Source organism: Marmota flaviventris, chromosome X (genome assembly GCF_047511675.1).
Source record: "Marmota flaviventris isolate mMarFla1 chromosome X, mMarFla1.hap1, whole genome shotgun sequence".
Taxonomy (NCBI): Eukaryota; Metazoa; Chordata; class Mammalia; order Rodentia; family Sciuridae; genus Marmota; species Marmota flaviventris.
This window is the reverse complement of record NC_092518.1, coordinates 12,978,286-12,993,730: the sequence shown is the minus strand read 5'-3', so window position 1 is coordinate 12,993,730 and position 15,445 is coordinate 12,978,286. Positions and strand designations below refer to the sequence as shown.

General features: G+C 38.1%; 1 protein-coding gene across 1 annotated transcript in view; it reads right to left on the bottom strand.

The window, feature by feature from the left end:
* The window catches only part of Cdkl5 (cyclin dependent kinase like 5), a 169,996-nt gene that overhangs the window by 46,905 nt on the left and 107,646 nt on the right, over nucleotides 1-15,445 (bottom strand). The window contains exons 5-6 of the mRNA XM_027927442.3: nucleotides 5,238-5,374; nucleotides 651-771 (exon numbers count right to left, since the gene is read on the bottom strand). Of these exons, the coding sequence (XP_027783243.2) occupies nucleotides 651-771; nucleotides 5,238-5,374 (258 nt within the window). The remainder of the gene's footprint in view (nucleotides 1-650; nucleotides 772-5,237; nucleotides 5,375-15,445) is intronic.

The following is a 15,445-nucleotide window of genomic DNA, read 5'->3' as shown; positions in this document are numbered from 1 at the left end:
ATAAAATTATGCAATGCAAGAGAGATTATCATGAGAAGATAAATGGTACAGAGTCAAAGATGATGCTGAGCAAGTAATTTCCCTTTTATTGTATAAACCACCCGTTTGTGGTAGTAAAGGACAAATTAAGACAGTTTATAAAAGTACAATTATGGTCTTTATGCAAGGCTGATCATGCCTACAACCTGCAGACAATGAACACTTTTCACTAATGGATAAGGAAAACCAGGAAGTGAAGATATGTACTGAAGATTGTTGGACTAAGAGTGAATGACAGGGGAGTGCCAATGGGGAGAAGGTCAGTAACTTAGGGGTTATTTAAAGCCTGACTCTAATGGGGTTCACATTACCTGGTCTAAAAGACTGGACCACAAGACTGGACATCCTCCCTCTGCTACCTCCACCCCCACTCCCACTCCAAGTTAAGCATTTAATGGATTCTTTTGTATCACCAGTGTTTCTATAGTTCAGAGCAGATCTGGTTATACAAACAGAGCTCTCACCACAATGCCCAAACAAAGTAGACTTGGAGAATGAATGACTTCTTATATCCTATGCTTTCAAAATGTTATTTCATTTAAATAGAAATATTCTGAAATTTTATTTGATGTTTTCTTTAGTACTTTCCATTTCAAAAATTCCATACTCACCTCTATGGACAATATCGTTCTTATGGCACCAGTGAATAGCTTTGATTAGTTGATAGATATAGCTTTTTACTTTTTCAGGTGGAACCCCATTTGGCATTTCTTCCAGCAACTCAAGCATATTCTATAAATTGGAGAAAGATATTAATCTCCAAAATTAGGTAGGCCCAGAAATTATGTTCTAATAATTTCTGAAAGTATCTTGAATGATAATCCATCCAGTACACAACATGTATTTTTTTGTTTTGCATCTCATCTACAACTTAGCTCATGGTAGATCAGGATACTACATTAAGTCAAGATTTTCTTTTATGAGAAATTCTATTTTTACTTCTCTACACTGCCTTAAATAATAACTGTATATACTTTTTACTAAGACTTTCAAGCATCATTTTAGAATAATGTAAAGGGAAAGACAATACAAGGTAGAGGTATGACATTACAATGTAAAAAGAGAGAACAGTCATTTTAACACAGCAAGCTGTATGTCTTTAATAGAAACTTGCATTGGAATCAACTCTTAAAAATTTCTAGGAAAGATCTGGATAATATCCCCTCCGCCCCAATATTGGGGATTCAACGTAGGGTCTTATGCATGTTAGGTAAGCACTAAGTTACAACCCTATCCCTTTTTGTTTTTGAGACAGAGTCTTGCTAAGTTCCTAAGACTGGTCTTGAACTACAGAGATCCTCCTGCCTCAGCTTCATGAGTCGCTGAGACTCCCAGTGTGCGCTACCAAGCCTGGCCTGAACAATATTCTAAAAGGAAAAAAGAGCTAGATGTGGGCACACGCCCATAACCCCAGCTACTTGGGAGACCTGAGGCAGGAGGATCACAAGTTTGAGGTCAGCTTGGGCAATCTGATGAGAACCTGTCTCAAAATGAAAAAAATAAGAAGGACTGGGGATGTGGCTCTATGGTAGAGCACCCCTGGGTTCAATCCCCAGTACTAAGAAAAAAAAAATCCCTAAAATTGAAGTGATCAATATATTTAGTACAAAAATTAAAATAGGCTAGAAAAATACTATAGAAGTAAAAACACACAGACCCAAACAATTCAATCTTCAAAAATCTTAAGACCATTCTAAAATTCATGCAATTTGTTAAGTAGAATCTTTTTTTTTAAAAGGTATTTTTATTTATTTAATATTTATTTTTTAGTTATCGGCGGACACAACATCTTTGTTTTGTATGTGGTGCTGAGGATCGAACCCGGGCTGCACGCATGCACTTAGCCAGTTTCCACTGAATTTCCAGGTTAACTAAACTCCATTTTTTTCTGCAAACCACAATGGAGTTAAGGCCCACAGCACCTTATTGTTTGTAAGCAATCACCTAGGACAGCAATTCTCAGAGTGTGTCCTGGCAATCTACAGTAAGACTTCGCAGAGTGCCCATGAAGTCAAACTATATTGATCGTAACACTTAGATATGTGCCTTTTTCCTGTGTTGGCATTTACACTAATGGTACAATGAATAATGTGTAAACTGCTAGTACCTTAGCATGAATCAAGGCAAGGGATTTTTTAATGCAATTAACTCTTGCCATTAAATAATAATAATAATAATAATGAACAAAACAGCAGTTTTAGTTAAGGATATTCTTGATGACATAGTAAAAAATATTACATTTACTAAATTTTGTTTCTTAAGAGTATATATCTAAGTTTTTACAAGAGAAAGAAGAACGCACATAGAGCTCTTCTGCTGCATATGTACCATCTGGACCATAGACCATGACTGTCTTAAGGCAAAGTGCTTGGGTGATTGAGATGAGACGCAAGCTGGTTTATTAATAGTTGGTTTATTTGTGTGTGTGTGTGTGTAAGACCATATCTTACTTGAAAGAATGACTGACATACACATTTATTTATGTCAAAATTAACAGGTTTATCATTATTTATTTGTTTGTTTTGTTTTATTTTTGTGTGTGTGGTGCTGGAAATTGAACCTGGGGCCTTCCGGATGCTAGGTAAGAGCTCTATCACTGAGCCACACCCCCAATCCCATATTGCTCAGTTTTGCCTTCTAATATGAAAAACATAAATAGATAAAACCGACATAAATAAAAAGTACTGAGGGCTCCCAATAATTTTCAGAGTATATAAAGGAGTCCTGAGGATGCCAGGTGTGGTGGCACATGCCAGTAATTCCAGCCACTAGGGAGGCTGAGGCAGGAGAATCACAAGTTCAAGTAAGACCCTGTCTCAAATTTTTAAAAACAGGTTGAGGATGTAGTAGAGTGCTTGCCTAGCATGTGGGAAGCCCTGGGTTCAATCCCTGGCATTGTCCCCCCACCACCACCACCCCCAAAAGATGGAAAACCACTGCTCTAATACAGCCTCACAATTTTGTTCATATAAGTCGTATACTTATCAGTTGTGTTTATTCTTATACCTACTTATAACAGATTCACTTGCTATTTTAATAAAATGATCAACCAATGAAAATAAAATTTTTTAAAACAGGTCCTTAATGGCAGAGATATTGTCCCCTGATAGCTATTCTTGCCTTACTCCAAAGACATAAAATTTTCAGTTGGAGACCTAGTTGCCCAGAATGAAGAATCCATTTCTTCTCTGCCAAGCAGCCAGTGTGACCATGCAACTACACCCTGGCCAATGGCATATGACAGCTGGAGATCTGTTCTAACCTTAAAGATAAGGGCCATATTCAGGAATGGGCAAAAAGGGTAGAAGCAGCCCACCAGAGTTCCTAAAACTATAGAGCAGAGCTGCCATACCAGTCCTGCACTGCTTACTTTTGAATTTGTTATTTTGTTGAAGATATTATAATCAAGGGTCTCTGCTACCTACACCCCTTAAGAGCATCTTTCTCCTTGCCCTCCTGAGACACACTGTTAACTGTTAGGCATTGACACTAATGAGCAGGTGTGATGGTCACCTTCCACTTAAGAACCATAGGGCAGGGGAAAAGGCCCAGGCCTGAGCATCAGAAGCCTGCAATTCTGGTAGCAGTTTGGACACTTACCAGGAGAGAGCTCTCAAACATGCCAAATTACCCACCCAGGAGGGAAGCAGATACACAGAGGTGATTTCTCAGTTTGTTCTACTATAGTGACATTATCATGAGCAAACACCATGAATAGATCAGAAAAAAATAGTGAAATACTAGATTTGTTGAAATTTTATTATTTGGCAGTGAAAACTGCAAACTGTATGACAACTAAAAAATAAATAGCATCTGATTTTCCCTGGGATCCTAGCATAGCAATCCTTTTCTTATAACTTTTCCTTTTTTTTTTTTTAAATCAACTTCTAGTTTTATTTTTTTGGGAAAGTACCTTAGGGGAATACCTAAATTGACACAGAAAAAGAAACTTCCAACAGATTTTGGAAAAGAAACATAAAAGCCGTGGCTTAAAATGACAAAGAATCTAGTATTTTTGAAGTTTTGCTAGCAAGTAATGAAATTACGATATATATATTGTTTATTTCACAAAATTTTTTGTAATGGCTGAATGAATTCAAAGTTGCACTGCTGGACAGTCATCTTGACAACACTGCTTCCAATTTGATAATGACAATGGCAGTGATGCTCTGTCATGGGATAACAAGCACCTGGGAATTGACCTAAAGCAAACAACTCCTCCAACTTCAATTTTCATTAGAAAACATCAGGATATCAGCAAGTGCCACCTATTTATTCATCTAGGAAACCTCCAAAAGGCTTCTCTGGCATGTTTCCTCTACTATTGTATTTAAGTTTTGACCATCACCAAGTCCTGAGGGTAAGCTGTTCTCCAAAAATTCCAAGGCACCTAATATACATTACTGTAGTGTACACTGTCTTTAGGTCACAATATTTAAAATGTCACTAATAACTTTCTTCTTTTTTTTAATAGATGGACACAATACCTTTATTTTATTTATTTATTTATTTATTTTTATGTGGTACTGAGGATCTGACCCAGGGCCTTACACATGGTAGGCAATTGCTCCACCACTGAGCGACAACCTCAGCCCTCTTTCTTTCTTTTTTTAAGTGCTAAGGCAAGTATACAGACAATTCAAACAACACCTGCCTTTCCTCTTTTTTCCCATGCTTCCAATTCCTCACTCCTGGTTTCATCTACTGCCTCAAGCCTCACCTTAGGCTTCCTGGCAGGCCCCCTTCCCTCACATAAAGCCCAAGCACTGGCAGTTCACAAAAGGCTGCTTTGCACATTTACTACCCCAGGTCTGATTCAAGCTCCCAGTATATCCAGGCGTGGTGGGATCTGACACATACCTCTATCACCAGGACCATCATTTGTTAATTCTCCTGTTTCTCTTTCAGAAACTCTGTTTAGGTTTAATTAAAATAAATCAAGTCTAAAAATAAGTTGTTAGACCATAGATTCTAAGATGTCAGAATACAAACTGGTATATTATTTAAACTTGAGGTTATCTCTGTACTGTTAAATTGTATGAAATCCTTAAATATATTTCAGGACATAATTACGGATAATATTTTCATTTTTCAAGGCTTAGATTATGAGTACATTGACAAGTTATACTAAATAATACTTTCTTCGATAATATCTGAAATGGACAAGCAAATCTGCACACTGGCAATCAATGACTTACTTTTTCAACATATTCAAACACCAGGTATAATTTCCCCCTCCGACGAAAAGCTTCCTTCAGCTCCACAATGTTTTCCTGTTTGAGAGTCCGAAGCATTTTAAGCTCTCGCAAAGTCGTTTCCTTGACTTCTTCATTTTCTAGAATGTACACAATAGTGAGGAGCGAAAAATTAAAGTTTTCAAACTACTTTTCAAAGAATTTTAAGAACACTGAAAACATCCCAATTTCATCTTCTACTTTGGGTACTTCTGCTTAAGATTACAGATGGAATATTAAGTAGTATATTTTCTTGTTGGAAAAAAAATTGAGAAGAATTTAAAGAAGAAAAGGCTTGCCTGACCAGCACGGACCTGATTTTCTGCTTTTTCTTATTTTTTTTTTCTTCCTTTTTTTTTTTTGGTACTGGGGATTGAACCCAAGGGCACTCAACCACTGAGCCACATTCTCCATCCCTTTTTTGTATTTCTTTTTAGAGACAGGATCTCACTGAGTTGCTTAGCACCTTGCTGTTGCTGAGGCTGCTTTGAACTTGCAATTCTCCTGCCTCAGCCTCCCGTGTGGCTAGGATTACAGGCATGTGCCACCACACCCAGCTTTATATTTCTTATTGTAAAGTGTATGTACAGAAACATGGGTTAATAGGAACAACATACAAATTCACTATCATTTAACTCTAACACTCTATACTGGGGAAGAAGGCATTTAAAAGGGCCATAAGAATCAAGTGTATCAGAACATAGAGGTCCTTCTCTGCTGCCAGCGTCAGTAGCAGCTGATGTCCCTAAGGTTGCCCTCAAGCTTTGGCTTTAAAGAGTGTTTTATTCCCCCATCTGCATGTAAGTCACCACACCGAACAGAGGTTGTGTGCCAGGCATCCACAATGAAGCTCGTGGCCAAACTGCAGGGACTTCTTAAGAGTGATCGCCTCTCTGAATAGCAGCTGCTATAGATTCCCGCTGCCTTCCTGTGGCATGTCCATCTGTCCATCCCAGATGGTATAGCTGTTCTGGGATAAGAACTGATGCTGAACCAGTATATGCCCTTGCATACCACCAACTTCACTCATGATAAGCTCCACAGATAGGGAGAAAGAACGGAAGTCACCTTAACTCAGATAGATTAATGGGCAGGGAGTGAAGAGCTAATATTTCATTTTAAATGAATGTTTATAATAGCTCCGGGAAATTCAAAAGTACTGTGTTATTGTATGTATATGTGAGGGTAAAGGTTCATAATCCCTCATCTATAATTTCAAATCCCAAACAATCTAAAAACTGAAATCATTTCTAAGTGTGACAAATTCATTTAGATGCAAAATTGAATTGACATGAGACCATTTACAGTGTTCATATGAATATGAATATTTATATGTTGTGCTACAGAAATACTGTTTGACTACAGGGTGCTATATAGCATGCCATATTTCCATTCTAAAATACCAAAGTTATGATTTGGCTCCAAAATTGGGGTAAGGGCCACAATCCTAACTTTGAGAGGTTGGGTCACTCTCAGGTCCAGGCATATCTTTTTTTTTTTTTTTGTACTGGAGATTGAACTCAGGGGTACTCAACCAGTGAGCCACATTCCTAGTTCTATTTTGTATTTTATTGAGAGGCAGAGTCTCACTGAGTTGCTTAGCGCCTCAAATTTGCTGATGCTGGCTTTGAACTAGAGATCCTCCTGCCTCAGCCTCCCAAACTGCTGGGATTACAAGCATGTGCCACAGTGCCCAGCTCATATCTTCAAATTTGAGGAGGAAGAAAATGGAATTTGGGAATATGGGCATTTCTAGGAAGACATGTTTCTACACAAGTTACACAAGAGGGAAAAGGCTGAAGCAGGGATGGGGGGCACAAAAGGAGAGGGAGATTCTAAGTACAGAGCCCGGAGTGTGTCTCAGCTCATTTTCTATCCCAGCCCCTTCTCTCAAACCCCTTTCAAACCGAGTTCAAAGAAGAGACTGAAATAGAAACAGAGGCTTTGTAGCAGTGGAGCATTTGTAACAAATAGAAACATAAAGTCAACACTCCTTTGTGAACTGGTTACATAAGCAAAGTATTCTACTTTAGTCAGACAACTGTTGGAGAATGCTGGAACACCGACCAGGAAAGGTCAGAGATGCTGCCTGTGGGAAGACAAAAACCAGTGGCAGGGAAGGACAACAGTGGGAGAAGCAGTGAACCAGCCCAACCCACATTGGGGGTAAAAGCACAAGACAGCAGATACCGCCTGGCAGTAAGGGGGAATGAGTGAGATGCAATCAGGGGACTTCTCAAATTGGCTTCAAGGACTATGAGGGCCACAGGGCCATAGGGCCAGGTGTTCTCCAAGGTGGGGCCTAGCCAGAGAAGTGGTATTCTGTGATGGTTAGTGTTACAGCAGCCCCAGATGTTGCAGCCTGGGGGTCCACCAGTCCCAAAAGAAGCCATACCACGAAACCTCACCTTGTGTTCCTCTTTCCCTTCGTCATCTTAGGCTTTCAGTTCCCAAAATAACCCTAAACCTTATTTTTTAGCCATAGGACCTTTCAATTTGTCCCCTGTTCCCAGAATGTTCAGTCTACCACCCTGGCTCTTTATAGGGCTGCTGGCTCCTTCCGGTTTTCTTTTAAATATCACTCCTCAAGAGTCTTTCCCAGACCTTGAGGCAAGATGGCCCCATTCCCACTATACCTTATCACAGAACTCTAGGCTTTTCTTTTGCTATCAAGTCATTTTTTTTATTTTAATATAGATAGAGCATCCCTTATCCAAAATGCTTGAGACCAGGAGTGTTTCAGATTTTGGATGTTTTTGGATTTTTGAAATATGTGCTTTTTACATAATGAGATATTTATCTTGGGATTGGAAGTCAAGATAAAACACAAAATTCATGTATGTTTGCTATAAACATGGCCTGAAGGTAAATTTATATGATTTTTTAGTGCATTTGTATTTTGACTGTGACCTGTCATTCAAGGTCATTTCCAATTGTGGCATTCAGAATGTTTCAGGTTTTGCAATATTTCCAAACTTGGATTTCCAGGTCAGAGATGCTTAACCAGTACATTTGTTGCTTACTGTTTTACCACCTGTGTAGTCACCTCTGCTAAACCCAGAGCTTTAGGAGGATAGGACTAAGTTCTTCCATTCAACAATATACACCCCACCACCCAGCACCGCACCTGCTACAAAGAGGTGAATGATAAATACTTCCTACATAAATGCTTCAGCTAGAGCCATGAGATCTTTGCTCATATGTTGCTAATTCTTCCTCTTTTCAGAGGTGGGGGAAACAGTGCAGGATAGCAAACAATAGGCACTTTGCCCTCTTTGTTTTGCATATGTGTGTGTGTGTGTGGTTTGTTGTTGTTTTGTTCTGTTTTGTTGCTTGGTGCTGGGGATGGAATTCAGGGCCTTAAGCATGTTACACAGACACTCTATCGCTGAGCATACCCCCAGAGCCCTGCCCTCTCAGTTTTGAGAAGAATGCTTTTAGTCCCTTCTCTCTCAAGAACTTTGAATAGACTGCTTATCACATAATAAGACAAACTGAATTGATTTTCCCTAATTCACCTCTGACTGGTTGTTTTTATAACATGTGATTGCAAAAAATGGAGGCTCCAGAAAACTGACAGTACTGAGGTCAAGAACTGTGTGTATGAAATCCTTAAGAGTATCCACAAACTAGCTGGGCATGTTGGTACACATTGGTAATCCCAGCAATTTGGAAGGCTGAGGCAGGAAGATAACAAGTTTGAAGGCAGCCTCGGTCATTAGCGAGGTCCTTAGCAACTTAGTGAGATTGTGTCTCAAAATAAAACATAAAAAGGGTGGGGGATATAGCTCAGTGGTAGAGCACCTGGGGGTTTAATCCCAGTACAAAAAAAAAGGTACCCATAAACTATGCTGGAGCTGTGTAACACCAAGTCAGTAAGTAAATACAGCTGGTATATCTTCCCTAATCAAATGCTTGATGAATTATTGGCACACGTAAAGCAAGTGAAAAGAGGGCACTTTGTATTATCGATCTATGGCAGTTTCACTTTGCTAAGGGATAAAGCCACCTCAGAATATCTGAACCAGAATGACTTTAGTAGAAGGAACGCTGGAACAAGACTACAGAAATCTAGATTTTCAATTTAGTATTTTAACTGATTAACAGTGTGACATGTCACTCTGGGCAAGCCACTTAACTTTCCATCAGTAAAGTAAATAAATAAATGTCCTCCCAATTTTAAGGTCTCTTCCAAATCTAATAATTATTTCTTTTCGTTAAAATTTTACTGATTATAAGCCTAAATGACCTTTGGTACTTTGTTATACATCATTCAAATCTATACTGATTTCACTGAACAATGGTTATAAAGAGAAGATAAATGACCCTGCAAAAAGAAGCACACTAAATCAACTAGCATGTAGTGCCAAAACAACCTCATTTTAGCAGCCTATTTTTAGGAAATGAATGCTTTTTTACTTTATGCCAGTCATAGGTAATAAAAGTGGAGGTAAGTGCTTAAGCATTAAAATTGTAATGAATGAGAGCAGGCAGGAAATGGAGTTATTAATTCCTAAAGTGCAGGCAAAATGTGCACTCTTCATTACTGGGAACATCCTATAATTTTGTTTCTCTTAAGTATTTTTAAGGTTCTCAGCCTGTCCTGCACTTTTAAGATAAAAATTGAGGCAGCAAATGATGAGATGATGGGGAAAAGGAATATACGCTCCATGTGCATGGGCTGCTCTCCCCAGAGGAGCAGAAAGCAGCAAAGTGCTTCAGTGGGGCAGTTTTTTAAAGGTGAAAATAGCAGAAAAATCACTGTCTTCTAGTTGAAAGAGTCCTTGTGGGTTCTCTATACAGGCTAGCTCTTCCTGCTCACAAATGAAGAAACCAAAGGATAGAAAGGATGGCTAACTATCTTAGGATGAGTAGGCTGAGGGTCACAGACTAGGTCAAACACAGGGACATAGGTGGCAGTGATGTAACACAATGAGATTTGGAGAATGAGCCAAAACACCCAGCTTTGGGTTGACACTCTGCTACCAGACTTGGGCACTTGACTTGCTGCTAAAGCTAAGTGGCCAAGCTGCAAGTGGAAGAAAAACTCGGTGAAGATTCTGGGTTTGCATTTTCGTCTCAGTTAATCACATACAAACTTGTCAACAATAAATTGCAGCTAGGGTTAAGCTGGATTACTCTCAAGGTCTCATCCATCTCCAAGAGTTAGCACTTCTACACAACACACCTGCTTGTGCGCATACTGGCTGAACTCATCACCAGTTATCACTGAGGGTTTAGTGAAGGCAGGGCTACTCTGACAAAGTTATGTGCAGATAAATACATAACTCCACCGAATGAGAACTAGGTGACATGGTAGAAGAAAGTACATTAGGTAAGAACAAACAAAATCTGACCCACTTTCATAGGGTTACCAGTGAGGCAAGTTACCATATCTAAAAATCAAAAGATTCACTAAAGTAAAAGGTAACTATTTTTTAAGAAGAAAGATCATAAGAGCAAAAGAAATCTCAAAGATAAATAAGTGATGAAAAGAACCTAAAGATGAGCAGAAACTCTATTGTAACTCTATTTTTAAAGAACTGTGGGCTTGGAAAAGAAATCCAGGAATAGCTATAACCTACTTTGTGAAATCACAAACCTGACATTTTTGTATAGCCAAAGAGGCCCCCAACACAGGCCTTTAAACAGATATATTGAAAAAGAAAAGTCAATCCATCCTTGTTTAAAACCACAGGGGCACCATGTTTGATTCTGCTTGTCCTGATTGAAGAAGGGACGTTAGCAGCAGGGCAATTAACGTGGTCAGGAACGTTGGAATGCTGGTGCTACTGTTTCATGTACCAAAAAAGATGAGGACCCTTCAATCTTCAGAGATGAAGATCTGGTAAAAGGACAGTGGAAACTCATGAAATCACAAAAGGCACAAAATGGTCACCAAGTCTTAGAAGAATCCCTGGGATTTGAAAGTGATCCATTTTGGACATGAAAAGGAAATGTGGTGAAACCATGACTAGCCAGGAAACTCAAGCCCAGTTAATCAAATTCTTTGCTTAATCAAGGGTTGGGAAATTTATTTCAAGACCTCTCTTTCAGAGAATAGAGGCTCTTGACTCAAGATTATGAACTCTTGCTTTGTAAAATGATACAAAGTATAGATTTTTCTAGTGTTTGGGTAAAAATAAGAATGAAATAAATTGGAGGAAAGAAAAGATGATCAATTAAACATGTTCTAATAATTAAGAATAAATATGTCCACCCAAGAGAAAAATATTTATAGAATACATAAGCAAGACATGAAACACAAGCAATTTTATTTGATATAAAATTAGAGATACAACCAAAATTCCACATTAAACATGGACTGCTACACAGCTCCCCAGAGCCAGCCCCCTTACCATGTACCAAGGCCCAGTGACAAGTAGGGAAGATCCTTCCTCATCCCATCATTTGTACATTCCAGGAAAGATAGAAAAGTCCCAAGAATCAAAAGGAATATCCAAACATGAGTCAAAGATAAATTCTAGAGGGCTGGGGCTGTGGCTCAGTGGAAGAGTGCTCACCTAGCATGCAGAGGCACTGAGTTTGATCCTTAGCACCACATTAAATAAATAAATAAATAAATAAATAAATAAATAAATAAAGATATTGTATCCACCTAAAAAACTAAAAAATAAATTCTAGACCACAGGTTCTCCTAAAATAAAGATTTAGCAGATGATATTTTTAATTCTTGCTGGTCCAAAGCCACCTAGTTTAGGGCTGGGATGTAGTTCAGTGACAAAGCGTCTGCCTTACATTCGCAAGGCCCTGGGTTCGACCCCCAGTTCCAAAAAAGACCAAAAAAAAAAAAAAAGAACCCCACCAAAGCCACCTAATCTAAATCAGTGCTCTTAAATCATTTAATAAGTTTGGGGCAGAAGGCTTTTATACATGCCAATGGGTGAGAATGATGAACCAACAGTGACAGAATATTATCATGTGAACATCACATCTCATCACATAAGACTGGAATTACAGGAAGAGTAGGGTAATTAGGCTAAATTTATAATTATACATAGTCTGAAAAGTACCTTTTACCTAAATAGTATCTATTATCTTTATAGTCTGTGGTCATTTTTTGATCTTCTCAGAAAATCCAAATAATGAGCAAATAATTTGATGAAGACTTATGGTTGGTTTGGTATTCACCGGAATGTTTCTCTGTGGAAACTTAATTGACAAATTTATAATACCATCATTTAAGTACTGCTAAGAATTCACTGACACTTCCAATTTATGAGGACATGTCAAGAGGCAGAAGTCACTGAAATAAGAAAAATCTAACTAACAAAGTGTTCTCAGATTAAAATTTGCCCTCAAACATCCTCCTCCCACACCGTCTCCTCCTTTTTTGGGGGAGTTCTCAGGATTGAACCCGGAGCCTCAAGCATGCTAAGCACAGGCTCTATCACTGAGCTCCAATCCCAGTCCACATTCCTTCCTTTTAATAAGAGTTTCTGTTCTCACCCCAAGGTATCAAAGTCTTTCAAGGGAGAATTATAGAAAAAGACACTGAGAAAAAAATGATCTGATAGAGTTATACCAGCTAACAACTAGAGAATAAAAACCTGAAAAAGATGACAGAAAGACAGGAATACAAAAAATGAAGAGAAAACTGACAAAGCTTTTTAAATTTTTTTTGAATATTCTTTTAATGACCCTCTTTTTATTGTGGAAGTCATTCATTAGCCTAGTCTACAATTTTACTGTAAAATTATTCTCCCTCTCAAAAAGTGATTATTTTTGAGAGGAAGAGTAATTTTACAGTATAGTTGCTATTATAACTTCAATTGTATTAAGTATAAAATACTTATATTCATTCATAATTTTAGTTCCAATTTCTCAACTGAGAGTTCCAATATAACATTTTATTTACTATGAATTTTCCCCCATTTTAAATAGTAATTGATATCCTGGAATAATAGGGACCTCTTGAACTAAATAGTGGTCTACCTTAACATTGTAGCCCTGAAAATGTTTTCCACAAATTTGTGACAACATATGGATTTAAGAATATTTAAAGATATTATCAGAATCTTTCAAATCTACCAGAAGGTAATATCTACTCTCACAAAATACCCCTTGATATCAATTTGAAAATACTTCATTAGATTGAATGTCAGTCAGACCAATTACAGATCCTGCTTCAGTTTAATGTTGTTTTTATGGAATTATACCATAATCTTTACAAAGATTTTTAAACATTAACTTAGAATAATCACCATTGCAATATCAAAAGGATACTTTCAGAGTAACTAATAAAAGAGATGAATAAGAGCTACATGACAATATTATTATGACACCATACCTTTTATTATAACAGGCTTAACTGAAATTTAAGATAATAAACTGATTCAGATTAAATGGTTTACACAGGAGTTGGACAGCCTCACCTGTATGAAACTATTTATGTTCATTCCACACTCCAAAAGGGTTGTTCACCATACATGTACTCTTTCATTCCATTAAGTAAGACATTACTCTGACAGGAGGAAAAAGATAAAAGACACAGACAACAGTAGTAGATGTCCCAGGGAGAACTGGAAACAGTAGGAAAGTGGGCCTATAACAGGATGGAACTAAAAAGTTTATTAATAATTGGATATGTCTTCAGATTCTATCAAAGAAATGCTTTGGAAGTATCTCTCTAAAAGTACATGTAGGTGTACATTAACAAAGTGGGATAGGTGATAAGGCTCCATGCCAGTGAGTGGTGATTAATAATGGTCTAGCAGAGATGAGGGCACAGCAAATTAATGACTTGTCAACTCAGAGAAATAAGGACAGATCAAAATTTTTCTGTGTCTAGACTATACTCATACCTTTGGATGCCATAGCTAGACACAATCTCTCTTACGTCAAAATGAATCATGTCTCTACTCAGGCACTGTTTTTTATTCTGTTTTACGATTATTTATTTACAGGTCTTAATTTTACCAATAGGTTATAAGCTTCACATGTGTTATCTTTATTGCCCTTACAGTACCTGGCTCAGTGTGTTATGAATTACTGCAGATACACCACTGATTGTCACTCTGAAGGTATCATAACAGGTAAAAATATATAATATGATGGAGAGGGGAAGAATAGAAATTCAGTGGATTAGACAAAGGGGAATGAAGGGAAGGGAGAGGGGATGGGAATAGAGAACAGACAGTGGAATGAATCTGACATGTTTCCTATGTACATATATGAATATACCACAGTGAATCTCACCATTGTGTATATCCACAAGACTGGGATCTTAATTAGAATAAGATACACTCCACATTTATATAAATATGTCATGTATAACTCAACAAAACAAAAACATATATCATAATTATAGCAAATCACTGGTATGCCACAGGATAGACTGTAAAAAAATATGGTATTTAATTTAAAAAAAAAAAAAAAGCAATGGTATAAATGGCCTAGATTGCACTCCTTTTTAAAAACCCAATGACAATTATTATTTTTGGTGATATCTGATGCTTGCCGATGTGCCCTGTAAGATGAATGCACAGCCAGAAGCCTCTATACGCATACGAAAGTTGTGCTTTCATCTACTGATGCAACCACTCTTTTTAGGAGATCATCGTTTGTCTCTGGGCCACCTGTCGTTAGTTCAAAGTCACTGCTCAAAGAGCTCATTTCCAATGGTCTCACGGTGGGTTGGCCCAGGGCTACTGCTTCCTTTAGACCACAGCACACCCTTTGAAGCATGCCCTCTGCACCCCCACCCCCTGCACCTGTCCCAGCCCAGAAAAAGCTAAAAGCATTTTTCCACTGCCTTCCTTTAAGGCTGCCCTCACAATGGCTGCTAAAGTTCCCAGCTGATATGCATGTGCTCCACATAACCAGAACATCAGAGTTCAATTACATCAAACAGTACTGAATCTATCCTGGGACATTTTTGTTAGCAAGCCCTTTCAGTTGTTTCATGTTTGCCGAGTCTCTGAGGGTGAGGGTGAGGGTAAGGAAAAGCTATTCATAAATGTAGAAGTTGGTATCTTACAGAGCTTAGTAAATGGGATCTGATGAGGGCAGGCTGTGATGGCAATCTTCCTACTTCTGATTAGATACAAAGGTTGATGCTATGCTGGTTCCTCTTACCCCTAGGTCATTGTTTTTCAAATGGCAAGCTGTGGCTCATTAGTAGTAGAATCAATTTATCTGATGCTACAATA